Raw genomic sequence first — 17,406 nt, forward strand, 5'->3', positions numbered from 1 at the left:
AAAAAAAAAAAAAAAAAAAAAAAATTACAGAATTAATGCAACTGCAACAAAAAATTACAAAAATATTTAGAGTGGTATAAATACTGAAAATAGAAATCTGTAAATGATATAGGTTTAGCAGATTGAAAAATACTGCCTTCACAAAGTTTCTTCTGAAAAGATGCTTTCTTATTTATACAATAGTTTTTAGCTATTTTCAATATACTTAACCTCCAAATCAGTGGTCTCCAATCTTTTTGGCACCAGGGACCAGTTTCATGGAAGACAATTTTTCCACAGAACAGGGGTGGCAGGGGAATGGTTGCAGGATAAAAGTGGTCCACCTCAGCTCATCAGGCATTAGTTAGATTCTCATAAGGAGCACGAAACCTGGATCTCCTGCATGCATAGTTCATAATAGGGTTAGTGCTCCTCTAAGAATCTAATGCTGGCTGGGCGCGGTGGCCCATTCCTGTAATTTCAGCACTTTGGGAGGCCCAGGCTTGTGGATCACAACGTCAGGAAATTAAGACTATCCTGGCCAACATGGTGAAACCCTGTCTCTACTAAAATACAAAAAATTAGCCAGGCATGGTGGCATGCGCCTGTAGTCCTAGCTACGCAGGAGGCTGAGGCAGGGGAATCGCTTGAATCTGGGAGGCGGAGGCTGCAGTAAGCCGAGATCGCGCCACCGCACCCCAGCATGGCAACAGAGCAAGACTCTGTCTCAAAAAAAAGAAAAGAATCTAACACTGCCACTGATCTGACAGCAGGTAGAGCTCTGGCAGTAAGGCTCATTTACCTCCCACTGTGTGGCCTGGTTCCTAACAGGCCACAGAGCAGTACCAGTCAGTGACCCAGGGGTTGGGAACCCCTGCTCTAAATGAAGTCACTGATTCCTTTTAGGTATTTCCCTATTTCTATGAATTATGCATATTGGGCAATTAATCAGTTATATCTAGGTACTTCCAACTCTCCTAGTACAGCATTAACTAATGCTACACACACACAGACACATGCACACACACAGAGAGACTTGCACACACACAAATTGTGAAGGACTCCATGTTTGTCCAGCAATGAAAGGCTTATTAGTATTATGTTTTATTAACTTTTTATTTTCTATATGGACTTTCAAGTATTTCTAGTTCCCCACTAGTGCCACTGCCCCACAAGTCACCCCAACCTACCAGATTAAATATGGGTGCTTCTCTAAACCAATAAGGCTGAGATAGTAAGAAGCAACAGCTTGCTTTATCCTCACCCTCTGACAAGCTCAGCCTTCTGAGAAGAGATGAGTAGCCATCCCCTCCAATCACAAAAGGTGTCGAATCTGGAATCTAGTTGCCCCTTCAGAAAAGTCAAGTGTCCAGATAAAGACTGCCTTACTTGTCTTCTTTGCAAATGTTCCCAATTTCTGGTAAATGCAGAGGTTCCTTTTGGGCCTCTTTCATGACCCTCAGGTAATATTGGTAAAATGAAGTATAAAATAAGACAAACACAGACAGATAATTTCCATCTCACAGACCATCGCTGAAAAGATTACTAAAGGAAAGTTTTGTTTCCTAGCACTAGGGGCTCTGACTAACCTTCCTCCTGAAATCAAGTACTCCATAAAATATAAAAATACATCATCTTAAATGCCTCAATAAACTGATAATAAAGAAGGCAAAAAGTTTAAGTTATGTCAGAAACTTAGAAGATAAGCAGCATACTGGATTTGGCTTTTGCCCTCAGGGCATTTGTGAAATCCTAGTGACCTTGAACTTTCCTTTTACTGACCTTGTGGAACTCATGGGGAGCAGAAGACAAGACCAAAGCCGTTTGTGGGTAAGTACAGACTGGGGATGGAGAATCTCAGAAGACTTTGTCCAATAAAGTTAGTTCCACGCAGGTTTCAGTTTAAGGATGAACTAGAAATAAGTTCTTGTACCCCCAGTAGATTGCAAATAAAATTGTCTGGCTTGAAATTCAGTGATAAATAAGAGGTGGTAGATTTTCCTTTGAGAATTCCTAACTATTAACCAGCATTCACATCAGTTTTCAGTTTGAACTCATAATACAGGATGATGCAAAAAATTTCAAGCCAAGAATTTAGTTTAAAATGGTAGGAAGTAGTATTTCCCTAGGACACTCGGGCAAAAGAAACACGAATACCTAAATACCTTCCAAAGAAACCCACCTTCATCTCAGGATTCAAAGAATTCTCTCAGATAAAGACCCAAGCCCATAATTAAAAAAAAATGACACACAAAATTAAGAAATATGACAGCATGAGACCAAGGACCAATGGCAGATTTAAAAGGGGAAAGACTTCAGAAAATACAAACAGACAAAATGGTCTAGTTAAAAGACAAACATTATCAGAGTGGATTTCAAAATAAATCCAATCATGTGTTGTGTATAAAAAGCAAACTTGAAACAAAAGAATACAGACAGGGTGAAAGTGAAAGACATCGAACTGGGTGTCATCTCCAACCTCATGTTCCCTGACTCCTATCATCTATCAGACCCGTGATGACCCCTTGCTCCTTGTTTCTTTCCTTTGATTATGTTACTGTTTTCTTTTTTGCCTTCCCTAACAATCCCTTGGACTTTCCCAGTGGTCCTTCTTCCTCCTCATACTTCTTTCATTTGTTTATTTATTTATTTTTGAGATGGAGTCTCGCTCTGTTGTCAGACTGGAGTGCAGTGGCGCGATCTCAGCTCGCTGCAACCTCCGCCTCCAGGCTCAAGTGATTCTCTTGCCTGAGCCTCTCAAGTAGCTGGGATTACAGGTGTGCGCCACCATGTCTAGCTAATTTTTTTTGTGTGTGTATTTTAGTAGAGATGGAGTTTTACCATGTTGGCATGTTGGCCCAGATGGTCTCGATCTCCTGACCTCGTGATCTGCCTGCCTCGGCCTCCCAAAGTGCTGGGATTACAAGCATGAGCCACCGCACCTCGGCTTCTCCTCAGACTTCTAAGCATTCCTGTAGCAAAGTACTATGCTCTTTCTTCTATTCCCTAGAGGGTCTCAAACAGTGTCCCCTGACTACTTGCAATAAAATCATTTTGGCTACTTGTAAAAACAGAATTTCCTGGGTTATTACACAGACATCTGATTCCTACATTTGGGAAAGGATCTAGGAATTGCATTTTTAACAAGCTCTGCCAGTAATTATTACATATTCTAAAGTTTGAAGACCATTTTTTAAATTGTTGTTTTAATTTTTCAGAAAGGATCTCACTGTGTCACCCAGGCTGGAGTTCAGTGGTGCAATCTCAGCTCACTGCAGCCTCTGCCTCCTGGGCTCAAGCAATCCTCCCACCTCAGCCTCCAGAGTAGCTGGGACTACAGGCATGTGCCACCACTCCTGGCTAATGTTTGTATTTTTAATGGAGACAGGATTTCACCATGTTGCCCAGGCTGGCCTCAAATTCCTGGGCTCAAGCCATCCGCCCACCTCACCTCCCAAAGTGCTGGGATAACAGGTATAAGCACTGCTCCTGGCTTGAAGACAATTTTTATGTACTCTTTCCTTCAAACTATTTATGTTTTCATGGATTTAACAGTGATTAATACTTTATTTTGTTATTTTCCCCTGTCCTCTGATTTAAGTTACAATCAGTACTTTAGGTGACACTTCTCCTAAGGCATTCATCAACTTGATGTCTATTGGACCGTCAGTCATCTTAGTTAAAATTATCAAATTATGTATGACTCATCCTTACATTAATAAATCCAATTAGTTACAACTCATGTTCTTTTCTTCTAAAATATCCTTAAGTTCCTTTTGCTCTGTCTTTATTGCTATCTCTTTAGTACAACCCTCGTTACTTTATGCCTGGGTTTTATAATTAGTTTTTCTATTCAAATGTTCTAGTTCTACAATCCATCTAAGACACTGCTGCCAGAATAATTTTCCTTAAATATCACTTTCACCATATCACACCAAGGCTAAATATCCTTACATCATCCCTTAATTCCAGTAATAATCAAATTTAAACATATCTGTCATGCTTTTGAACTCCTTCAGAATCCACCCCACTCAGTGTGGCTCCCATCATCCAGCAGCTCCTACTCTTTCCGTCAGGCATGCTACTCTCCTGCTGTCATGAATGCATGCAGCAAGAATGATGACAAAGCACAGCTCATGCAGGCAATCACAGAATGACTATTTTGTGCAGCTAGCTGTTTTTCCCCTACTCCTAAGTGAAAATTTAGGAAGCTCCTATGTCTTTACAGCTGTGATCAACCAATTAAAATTCTTAGTTATTTTCAATGACAAAACAGTCTCAATTTAATGCCGATGTCAGAGGTCCTTGACTCCATCTTGAATAAGCGTGGGGTAACATGAGGCTGAGACCTACTGGGCTGCAGTCCCAGTAGTTTAGGCATTTTTAGTCATGGGATGAGATAGGAGGTCTGCACAACATACAGGTCACAGAGACTCTGCTGATAAACAGGGTGCGATAAAGAAGCAGGCCAAAACCCACCAAGACCAAGAAGGCAATGAAAGCAACCTCTGGTCATCCTCTCTGCCCAGTATATACTAATTCTAATGGATTTGCATGCTAAGAGGCACTCCCATCAGCACTATGACAGTTTACAAATGCCATGGCAACGTCTGGAAGTTACTCTATATAGTCTAAAAGGAAGAGAAACCCTTAATTTCGAGAATTTCCTGCCCCTTTCCCAGAAAACTCAGAAATAACCCATGCCTTGTTTGGCATATAATCAAGAAATAACTGTAAAAATAGCCAACCAGCCACCCTCAGGGCTGCTCTGTCTAAGAAGTAGCCTCCTTTTTATTCCTTTACTTTCCTAATAAACTTTCTTTCACTTTACTCTATGGACTTATCGTTGTTGTTTGCGATCCAAGAACCCTCTCTTGGGGTCTAGACCAGGACCGCTTTCTGGTAACACTGTCACATACACAATGACATTTTGGTCAACAAAGGACCACGTACCTATGATGTTGGTCCCCTAAGATTATAATGGAGCTAAAAAAATTCCTGTTACTTAGTGATATCATAACAATCCTAATGTCATAATGGAATGCATTACTCACTGTTCGTAGTGCTGTTGTTGTAAATATACCTACTGCACTGTCAGCTGTATAAAAGTATGGCACATGCTTATGTACATAAGTACATGGTTAAATATATGATACTTGATAATGATAATAAATGACCATATTACTGGTTTATGTATTTACTATACTATACATTTTGTTATTTTGGATACTTATTGATAAAAGAAGTTAATCGTAGAACAGCCTCAGGCAGGTCCTCCAGGAGGTATTTCAGAATACATTGCTATCATAGGAGACGACAGCTCCATGTGTGTTACTGACCCTGAAGACCTTCCAGCAGGACAAGATGTGGAGGCGGAAGATAGTGGTACTCATGATCTCGACCTTGTGTAGGCCTAGGCTAATGTGTGTGTTTGTGTCTCATTTAAAACAAAAAGTTTAAAAAATAAAAAAAATTAAAAACAGAAAAAAGATTACACAATAAAGTATACAAAGGAAGAAATATGTTTGTATGACTATACACCCTGTTTATCTTTCAAGCTAAGTGTTACTATAAAGGAGGCAAAAACTTTAAAATATTTAAAGTTTATAAAGTTAAAAAGTTATAGTAAGCTGAGGTTAATTTATTTTTGAAGAAAAAAATTTAAATAAATTGAGTGTAGCCTAATGTAGTGTTTATAAAGTCTACATAGTATACAGTAATGTCCTAAGTCCTCACATTCATTCACCACTCACTGTCTCACCCTGAGCACCTTCCAGTCCTGCAAGCTTTATTCACGATCAGTGCCCTATACGGGTGCACCACTTTAAATCTTTAAATTCCCTTTTTACTCTACCTTTTCTATGTTTATATATACAAATACTTATCATTGTGAAACAGTTGCCTACAGTAGTCAATGCAGTAACATGCGATATAGGTTTGTAGCCTAGGAGCAATAGGCTATACCATATACCCTAGGTGTGTACTGGACTATGCCATCTGGGTTTATGTAAGCATACTTTATGATGTTCACACAACAATGAAATCACCAAATGATGCATCTCTCAGCATGTATCTCCATCCTTGAGCAATGCATGGCTAAAATTAAATGTAGAGGACCACATACTAATCCAAGCACTAAACTAACTTTAAAGTTTGGAAGGGCACAGGTTTCAGGTCAGAAGTACTTGGCTTCTCTTTTTCTTCATCTAGTAGCTCTTCTCTTCCTTAATCATTTTGTTAAACTAAATCTTTGAATCATGCAGGATTAAGGCAAGGGGGAAGAAGGGGAGGAGGGAAGGCCAGAAATGTTCTTTCTTGACAAGCACTAGCATAATCTAACATCAACAAACCTCTGGCCTGCGGAGTTGTTTAAAGCTCACTTTGTCATACAGGAGCTTTCATGGGCTTATTTTTTTTTAATTTATTTATTTTTATTGCATTTTAGGTTTTGGGTACATGTGAAAAACATGCAAGATTGTTGCATAGGTACATACATGGCAGTGTGATTTGCTGCCTTCCTCCCTATCACCTATATCTGGCATTTCTCCCCATGCTCTCTCTCCCCAACTCCCCACCCCCTACTGTTCCTCCCCTATTTCCCCTCAACAAACCCCAGTGTGTGATGCTCCCCTCCCTGTGTCCATGTATTCTCATTGTTCAACACCTGCTTATGAGTGAGAACATGCAGTATTCTTGTGTCAGCTTGCTGAGAATGATGGTTTCCAGGTTCATCCATGTCCCTACAAAGGACATGAACTCATCATTTTTTATGGCTGCATAGTATTCCATCGTGTATATATTTTGTTTTTGGGAGGGAGCCTCACTCTGTCACCCAGGCTGGAATGCAGTGCAATGGCATGGTCTTGGCTCACTGCAACCTCTGCCTCCCCAGTTCAAGCAATTCTCCTGCCTTAGCTTCCCAAGTAGCTAGGATTACAGGCGCCTGCCACCATACCTGGCTAATTTTGTTGTATTTTTAGTAGAGACAGGGTTTCACCATGTTGGCCAGGCTGGTCTGGAACTCCTGACCTCATGATCCCCCTGCCTCAACCTCCCAAAGTGCTAGGATTATAGGTGTGAGCCACCACACTTGGCTTTCATGGGCTTTTGGTGAAGGCTTCTCACCCTGGCTTTTTTGGAGAAGGCTAACCTCTACTTGAAGTGCCTTAGCAGAGGTAAACACACCTCTATTTAGACTGTTCATTACTTCCTTGTCTGCTGAAAAGTTAACAGTCCTCAGAATTTCTACCTCTGGACTATAGAGAAGGAGTCTGGAGAAGGAGCCAGACTGGAAGGAACAAGAAAAAGCAGGTAGGCTGTAAGTCTGCCTGTCTTCGTGGTCCAGGAGACATAGCACTTTTGTGCAAATAACTCACTATCTTCCTGAGCCCAGCTATCACCAGACCCTTGGATGATAGAAAAACACAGGTTAGCTCACTGCAACATTGGTGTTATCAGTACTGCACAAAGTCCTCTTCAGCATATCACATTAGCACCATCTTATAAAATCCCGAGCAATCTTTTATCTCCTTACAGTCAGCTCCTTTCTTACTGACCTGCCCATTGCACTCTTTCAATGTATTTTCATATTTTCTTAAATAATTCTGCCTTTCTTTATCTGCAGCTGTCTTGGCAAATTCTTCTTATTGTCCATGCCACTGGTCCCAGATCACTTGCAGTATGGCCCTTTCAGGACATGGCCTAATAACAACTCTAGACTACTCTTCCTCACAAGTAATCTATATTCAGAAGAAAAAAAATAAATACTCTTTGCCCCTACAAACTCCTGGAATGTAGCGTGTCTCCACTTCAGAAACCTCTCCCTTATTCTGTCAGACATTCCTTTCTTCAGTTTTCTCAGGTTAGAATCAGACATGAGTCTACAGTTAGCCAGCAAAATACAGGGAACACATAGAACATTCTCTGAGTAGTTATCAAGGTGCAGGTACCCCATCTGGTACCCACAAATCAACAGCAGCTCTCTCCAAATTATCAACCTTTTATACTTTTGACAAGGTGGATCTCCTTTGTAAATCTTACATAGAGTCTAGTATCTGTGGAATGGGTGGAATGTAGAATTTGTATATATCTTAGTTTCCCAGTCCAAACTTAAATTTTCATTTCTCATTACAAATGCTTAATAATTTCCATCTTCATGTATGTTGTTGGCCTCTCTGGAATCTATCTATTCTTCCCCAGCTTGCTTATGCAAATCTGAGCTATCCTGCAAGGTTGCGCTCAAGTTCATCATATTCATGCTCCCTTGCCTGACTGTTTAAGATTTTCCAGCACTCTCTTTGGAAGCCCTGCACTACTTGCAAAAGTTACCGTAATCAATGCATGGAGTTTGCACTTAGCATTTATTTTTCATGAAAGACAAACACAGTCACCTTCATAAGATAGTGACTCTATGGCCTACAAACTTGGTTGTACCTGAAATATAAAAATATCTTTGAAAAACATGTAGACCCAAGGAGTGGCTTATGAGTCTAAGAAAAGTGAGACAAAGAGAGGTAAATGTTAGGAATGCATACTAGATTCAGTAAATTTCTCTGAATGAACACTCATCACTCAGAGTAAGAGGGAAGTATTAGGATAAAGCTGGTTCTTCTAATTCATATATGCTGAGTATTTCAAACATTCACTTTTTTAAACACTTGTATATAAAGAGGAGCTAGAAAACCCATTTACTTGAATCTAACATTCTTTTTTTCAGCTTTATTGAGTATAACTAACTAGTAATTGTATATTTGAATCTGACATTCTTAAATAAACTAAGCTCTCTATTGGAAGTTGAGGGACCAGAAAACATGTAACTCCCGTATGTTTTATTATTTACTATATATAAATATGCATATATAATATATGCATGTATCATAATAATTCATATTACTAATCAATAAGTAAGATAATCATAAAATCATAAATAAAATGAATAGCTCTTTTGCCTATGTATTGGTCAGAGTAAAATTTGTGACACTATATTTTAATACTTTAAAGTACAGTGATTATTTAGCTCACATTTTTCACAACACTTGCAAATGGTCATTAACCACCAGTGCAGGGACCAACTTTAACTTTAAAAAATGTCGTTGATTAATTTACAGAGCACCAGTTATTTTCTATTTTAATGACTGCTTGGATTTATGCATACCAATTATAATGCATAATGTTTATCTATGTTCTTCATCTTGTTACTTTTTATTTAAATAGAGGAAACTGTTGGAATAAAAAATTTTTTGAACAGATGCAATGCTAAGTGAACTTAAAGAGATATATATTTGTATATATACCTATGTATGTTATGTATATATATATATATATATATATGTATATATAAAATCATGCTCTTCTACTAAGTGCTACTAACTTTCAGAACGAAATATCCTGAAAAAATATAATTTTTAACCAAAGTAGCAATTTATAATTAGAAAATCATAAGTAAATCATTACTAAAATTGTAAGCTATGGAATCGTTAAGAAAAAAATAAGCATAAAACCATGACCTTCAACAGATACAGGGTTTATAAGTAAGGCTCTCTCACAAACATATACAAACCAAAAACTACAGGATATCAACACCAATTTCTTATTAGTTGTAGATACTTACAAAGTCTCTCCTATAATCAGTTTGTGAGAATACAAAAACTGATTCACCAAATAGATTACATTGTGCTCTTTATTTCGCACACAAATCTTGGTGGCTAAGTTGTGCTGGCTGAAAGAACTAGAATGGATTTCAAATTCTATCTCATACTGAGGATTTTTTTAAAAGTTTAAGAAAAATGTACCTGTTTTGGAAAAGTCCACTGAGTTCTACTTATTCAATTGGAAAGAGTAAATAAAATTCAACAGATAATTTGGTGTTTAGGTAGTCTCATACATAGAAATTCCTGTCACAATGAGAGATCATTTTTCTATCCTATTTAGTTGAATCAATAGAATTTATATTTATCTTAGCTTCATCTTTAGTGTTTTTGTAAGTCATAATACTGAAACAAGCCTTGAAATGGAAATGCAAGAAGTAAATTCAAGTGTCAGGTTTACTACTGTGTCTCTGAGTAAGTCACTAAGACTTTCAGAGTCTTCAGTCTCTTAATCTGCAGATGAACATAAAAATATTCACCTTGTTTATCCCATGTAACTAATGTAAGACTCAGATAAGCAATACTACATACGGAAAAGACACTGAAAAGTATTATTATCTAAGACAGAGAAGCACAGAAGCAGATCACAGGTTTAGAATGGGGTTCAAGTTCAATTCCATCATCACTAACAGTATACCCTTTAGATAAGTCACCAAACCCCTTCCAGCCTCAATTTCTTCCTCCACTAAATGAAGCAGCTTATTTTTAAGGTTTTTTCCATCTTTATAAGTCTGTGATCTTGTACTAGAAAGGCTAATAAGGAAATGCTCTAACATGCTTTTTTCCCCTATGAAAGTGACATACACTGATTAGGTGCTCATGATTAATTTTAGGATCTGTCTTGCAAATAAAAGAAAGTCATCATTTATTTGGTGGGAACAGGCTCACATCCCTTATGAAATGAAGTGTGGTATTAATTTATTAACTATATGTCAGAGTGTTCAATATTAAATGTAGGAAGGTGGCATTCGTGAAGAATTACAAGAATCATTACATGGTATAAAATCTGAGCATAAAACTAACATTGGAAAAGAATCTGCCCTTGAAATACAGAAAATGAGTCTGTACTACATTACTTACAGTCCATGTTAAAATCCACACACCCGATACAAACAAAAGATTACAACTAAACACTGAGGCACAGCTACCCTTGTCTGGCAGTTTGATGTCCTTTTAATTACTTGTTTTTCTGTAGTGCTAAAATTGGATTTTGTGTACACCACAACTAAACATAGAACAGACAAAGGACAGGCAACATAAGCTTGTTGCTGTAAGCGCTACAAAAGCAGGGATTCTTGTCTGTTTTATTCGCTGATGTATCCCAAACATCTAGAACACTGCCTGCAACATAAAAAGCACTGAATAAATATGTATTGAACAGATGAACTGACTTCCATTTTTTCCTTAAATACATAAGCTACATTCTGTTTATGACCTTTATTGATTCATGTTTATGTCGTTAACATGTTTCTATAAAAAAAGAGATAAACCACATGATTTAACCAAAGGTTGCCCTAATAAGAGAGATATTTTGGGATAACAATAAATGACCAACTCAAAAGCTTGAAACCTATCTGTTGCCTTAATATGATCTGAATTCCCCAAACTTCAAACCTTAGCATTATGCAACATACCCAGGTAACTAACCTGCATATGTATCCCCTGAATCTAAAAAAGAAGTTGAAAAAAAAGTAGTTTCTTCCATTATAAAACTACAAAATAAATAGGACAAACCCCAAAGCCAAAGAACTGCTCTCTTCATGTTACTAAAGAGAGCACTTCAAACAATGGAGGAAGAAATCTACCTATAATTCACAAAATGGGATTAAAAATACATGAAAAAAGAGCTATTAATAAATAAGCCTCTTGTGTTTCTTCCCTTTAAAACTCAAAACAGTGTGGTCTGCCTTGTGCCCACATCAAAGAAACCCAGTGAACTAAGAATAAGAGAAATGAAGGCTCAACTCAGTATCTCTCTCCTGGCGCCTAAACACATTTTACAAAAATATTCTTTGAACCAACAACAAACCCAGAAAACCAGAAACAGAACAGGAAGATAAACCCACAAGAGAAAACAACTATGACATTGCCACACCCCTTTCTAGTTCTCTCCAAAACATTTTTCATAGCAGATGAACACAGTAAGTCAAAGAGCTCTATTTTTAATGCATAAGTCTTGGTTGTGGCATAACAGATCAATGAGAACTCTTTTGTCTGCAGGAAAACACAAACCTATATCAGAAAGCATGTAAGTTTATAAAATAGCATGTTTGATAGAGAAAGCATCAAAATGAAAGAATGAATGAACCAGCAAGCAAATGAATATCTCTAAGAGGGAATTCTAGAGTAATTCAAGAAGTCACAATGTATAAGTGGGCTCATCAATTCTTAATATTCTCCTCATATGCTGTAACATCTCAACCTGCCTATATAAGAACTTAGGTTAAAAAGGAAGGAGAACAATTGAAAGGTGCTGAGACTAGTTGAAAATTCCCATAGTCAAGGGCAGGGAGTTATTCTGGAAGAGAACGGAGTAAATCCAGTGACAAAGGGAGGTAAGAAAAAGTAAAGCACCAGCACAGGTAGGCTGGAGAGACAGTCTTGGGAGAGTTTTGAGGAAACGTGGGGATAAGCCATCAAGTCACTTACCATGCTGTGATTCAGAAAGAGGATTTTAAATAAAATTTTGCTCCATTTATCAATGAAACTCCCATGCAATTTTTAAGAGGCTCTAGGAAAGATTTAAATTACTTTTTCAATATTTCTGTATGTCATTTATTCATTTATTTCACAAGTATATGATAGAGGCACTTGCTTGTGACTGTGTTTACATTGGCAGCCTCTGTAGAGATCAGCCATATGATGGAAGCAAGAAATTCCAGCTTTATGTAGGTTCCTGAAAGAAAATATCCAGAAGAGGAAGACTACAGTTGAGCCTTAAACAACATGGATTTGAACTGCATGGGTCCACTTATACATGGATACATTTCAATGACAGTTGCAAGTGTGCCTGCCTCTCCTCCCTGCCCTTCCACCTCTTCTGTCTCTACCACCTCCGCTACCCACGAGACCAAAAGACCAACCCTTCCCCTTCCTCCTCCTCCTCAGCCATCTCAACATGAAGATGAAGATAAAGACCTTTACTTAATGAATAGTAAATATATTTTCCCTTCTTTATAATTTCCTTAATAACAACTTCCCTTCTCTAGCTAACTTTATTTTAAGAATATAGTAGATAAAACCTAAAACACACAAAATATGTGTTAACCCACTATTTATATTACGGGTAAGGCTTCCAATCAATAATAGGTTATTAGCAGTTAAGTTCTGGGGGAGTCAAAAGTTATGCACAGATTTTCAACTATGTGGAGGGTCAGAATCTCTACCCTCTGCATTGTTCAAGAGTCAACTGTGTATTCTAATACTACTTCTTGTTCTGTTCTTTGAGAACATACTTATATAGAAAATGTGTTACAGTCATTATGGAAAACAGTATGGAGGTTCCTTTAAAACTTAAAAATAGAACTACCATATGATCCAGAAAGTCTACTTCTGGGTACATATCCAATGGAAAAACAATCAGTATGTCAAAGATATATTTGCATTAGAATGTTCATTGCAGCATTATTCGCAATAGCCAAGATACAGAATCAACCAAAGTGTCCATCCACAGATAAATGGATAATGAAAATGTGGTATATATACATAATAGAGTACCATTTGGCCTTAAAACAGGACTGTCTGTCATCTGTGACAACATGGATGAACCTCAAGGACATTATGCTGAATGAAAAAAGCCAGGAACAGAAAGACAACTACTGCATGCTCTCACTTTTACACGTGGCATGTAAAGATATTGAACTCATTGAAACAGAGAAACAGTTTAAAAACAAAAATACTGAACTCATAGAATGGTGGTTGCCAAGAGCTGGGGTAATTGGAGATGTTGGCCAAGGATACGAAGTTTCAGTTAGACAGGATGAGTGAGTTCTGAAAATCTATTGTATAGCTTTAATAATAATGTATTCTAATACATCAATAATAATGAATTAATAATAATGTATTCTGTACTTGAAAATTGCTAAGACAGTAGATCTTAAATATTCTCACCACAAAAAATTCTAAGTGTGAGAGGTGATGGGTATGTTAACCAGCTTGATTTAATCACTTCACAATATACACATATCAAAACATCACCTTGTACACCACAATTACATACAATGTGGTCTCAGTTGCTGTCAACCAACAAATGAACTTTCAGAACTCAACCATTCAACTTAGAGACTGCCTGTTCAAAGGACAACTTTTTCCCATAGCTAGTCATGGTGCTTTTTCATTCTCTTCCAAAGGTTAAAGTAAAGCACTACCAGGCCTCATGAATTTCTCATGACTTATGATTAAGTGCGACCAAATTCCAAGCACTATTTGACTGAGAAATGTCTTCAATCTAAATACACAGGCATCAAAACTGCCAACAATAACAACCCAAGGCTATTTCCATTATAAATTTGGTCTTTGCTTAAAAATAAAATTCCATGAAACTTCCCTAAGATAATGACCCACATAAAGCGCTTTCCACGATTAACAATGGCGTTTGTGCTCTAGTCGCTGCCAGGAAGGGAAGCATGAGTCTGGCTTCGGCCAGGACAGCAACAGAGGTCTCGTCTAAAAACAGAATACCATATAGCTCATTTTTCCAGATCTTCCAGGGGAAACCGAATGATGAGTGTGTTAATGTCTTTTTAAAACAATCTGTGAAATGCTTTTATATCCTGTGTCCTGATTACTGGCTGACCTATATATTTTTGGCATTGCTAGTGCCCTAGAGGGCCTGACGATTTGATGGGCAGTTAAGTCCTCAGTTAAGATGAATTTTGAAAAAGCTCAGATAAACAGACTAATTTCCTACAAAAGTATTTTCTTCTGATCTTTGAAATGTTAAAAGGACCACATCAGTGTATTATTTTGAGCAAGGAAAATTTTGCCTCAAAAAGACTGCCAGAGTAAACAACTAATCCCCGGCCAGTTGCACAAGCCAGACAAAGCACAGTTTCCAGGCAGAAGCAGCAGCTCTCTACCTAATGGGGCTGGGTGAAGGGGCACATTCACATAGATTTCCTGTGTAAATTATCATTTGTTTCTACCGTATATGGCTATTACAAAGCATGTTGTGAAGATCCAATAAGACAATGCACAGAAAATGTCTAGTGTAGCATCTGACATTATCATTATCATTACAATAGAAACACATTCTACCCATTGTTTGGATCAGTTGAAAAAAATGCAAAAGAAAAAGCTTCTTTTTTTCCTTTCTTTTTTTGCACCTTCATTTTTTGACCAGAGTATCTCTGTGCATCTAGAAAGTATTGTAATGTCATATTATATACTTAAATTTTTTAAATTTTCTTATAATCAAATATTTAAACCATTATTTTGTTAGCAACAAGCTAATGAATAGAACATGGAAGGTAACTTCTTAAATATTTATTATTTCTAAAAGGCAGCTTGTCCACTGGGCTTCTTTGGCAGATATTCAATTACCATTGTAGAGAACTAAAAGGAGCTTTAGGTATCATTTTAAAAACAAGGAAACTAAAACCCAAAGAGACTAAGGGAATGCCAGACCTAGTACAGAGAAAAGGGTCTACTTTGGATGCCTGTACAAATCTCTTTTCCCTAATCTTAGCTATTAATACATCAAAATGAGGCTCAGTCACCCCCAAGTCACTCTCAGATGGCATGATCATACAAATAAAGGGAAATTAACATTTGCAAGGTAAACACTGGCTGACTATTTCTACATAAATTACTGCCTTTAGTTCTCTCACAAAAACTTTGCAACATAGGTATTATCAGTGCCATATATATATATATATACATATAAAATTATTATTTATTTTTTTTCTTTTTTGGAGACAGGGTTTTGCTCTGTCACCCAGGCTGGAGGACAGTGGCCTGATCATAGCTTCATAGCTCACTGCAGCCTCAAACTCCTGACCTCAAGCCATCCTCCCACCTCTGCCTCCCAAGTAGCTGTGACTACAGGAGTGAGTCACAGAGCCTGGATAACCCTATGTTTAAGGTAAGGACACTGAAACCAATAAAGACCACAAGATCAGTAGTAGGCAAAGCTGGGTCTCAGATCCATGTCTAACCTAATTACAAAGCCTCAGCCCTTTTCAATATACTTCAGTGCCTGCTGGAAGGTTAAGTGAGTCCTCCAACACCCCCGTTATTGAAAAAATGTCACTTTTTCTAATTTTCTGGTCAAGTAGTTAAGCAGAAACTTTACATCCAAAGGATAAAAACTGTTCCAAGTTCACATACCTGTGGTGGAGTCAATGATAAAAAGGGATGACACATCTCCTGGAATAAGCTCATAAGCCACTGTCCCATATATCCCAGAGTCCCGATCAGTGGCGAGAACATTGATGATCTCGGAGCCTGGCTGGGTCTGACCACTGATACTTGTCACATAGGTTGATGGGTTAAACACGGGATGATTATCATTCACGTCCTCCAGGTCCACACGAACAAAGGCTTGGGCACTTAGCCCACCCTGGTGGATGAATGAGCAGTGATTACAAATGAGTTTGTGCTGAACACTGGGATATAGAATAATTGCCGATGACCCTAGAATAGATGTGAAACAATACAATTTGAACATATACACATTTTGTCATTTCAAAGGAATATGTATACATACATACACACATACACACACACATGCACACTCACAAACACATCCATATATTCATTTTATTTTCAACCTTGATGTATGAATTCATATGTAATAGCATGGTATGTGTACTTCACTGCTGGTTCTTAAGCATGGAATGAGATTTCCACTAACAGCAGCTGTGAGGCAAAAATTTCATAGTAGAGGCCAAATATATTCAAGGGAAGTTGTCCTGATGTCCAAAAAGAAATCAAAATCACTTTTATCCCTAAGATAATTTTTAAATGATTGCTGGTAAGTGCTAAGAAGAAGGTGTGAGGGAGCATGGGCGGGGTATGCCGCTGTGAAGCCCTCGCTAGGAAGGTACCACTGGCATGCAGACCAACCCACATGACTTCAGGTAACTAGACTTCAGTTACCTGAAAGGGTAACAGGCAGAGGAAAGAGCTGAGCCAAAAGGCCCTGAGGCAGGAGCCCAGTGTGCCTCTCTGGCCTGCTCAGCCGCAGCAAGGAAGCAGGAAGGGCTTAGGTCAGAGAGGCAGGAGCAGGTCACAGGGACTTCTGCAGATCTCTGGAAGGACCATGGCTCTTCCCCACAGGAGGAGTTTAAGCACAGGAGTGGCCTGATTTCACTGAGGTGTCAACACTGCTCTGGCTGCCGTGTTCAGAACAGACTAAAGGGCAGCAGAGTGGAAGGAGGGAGAACTGGCAGGAGGAGGCTCTTTGAATCAAGTTCAGACTGGATGGGGCCTGAAGGAGGACAGGAGCAGTGCAGGTACTCAACCCAGACACTTGGGACCGAATTTATTTGGGAATTTGGAATTTTTTAAGTTTTAGAAGGGAATACAGCACCTAAAGCAATGAGAAGTGGATCCCATACTGTTTATTTTGTGTTGCCTCCATCTAAAATCGAGAAGAAAGAGCAAATGAAGCAGAAGAAAATAATCCTCGGCAATTCTTACTTTTCTAAAGTAAAACACATGTTCCTACTTTAAAGCACCATTTTCCATTTCTATCGGGTGCATTTTGACACTTTCGTCTTTGACAAAAATCCTTGGTAAGTCACAACAGCCTGGGTTTTCTCACTCATGTATCCTCCCC

The 17,406-nt window shown here is 38.2% G+C and overlaps 1 protein-coding gene across 1 annotated transcript in view; it reads right to left on the reverse strand.

Moving 5' to 3' along the window:
- The window catches only part of DCHS2 (dachsous cadherin-related 2), a 275,941-nt gene that overhangs the window by 128,919 nt on the left and 129,616 nt on the right, over window positions 1-17,406 (reverse strand). Inside the window, exon 3 of the mRNA XM_017498790.2 lies at window positions 15,954-16,185. Coding sequence (XP_017354279.2) covers window positions 15,954-16,185 — 232 coding nt within the window. The remainder of the gene's footprint in view (window positions 1-15,953; window positions 16,186-17,406) is intronic.

Source organism: Cebus imitator, unplaced genomic scaffold (genome assembly GCF_001604975.1).
Source record: "Cebus imitator isolate Cc_AM_T3 unplaced genomic scaffold, Cebus_imitator-1.0 Scaffold251, whole genome shotgun sequence".
NCBI lineage: Eukaryota > Metazoa > Chordata > Mammalia > Primates > Cebidae > Cebus > Cebus imitator.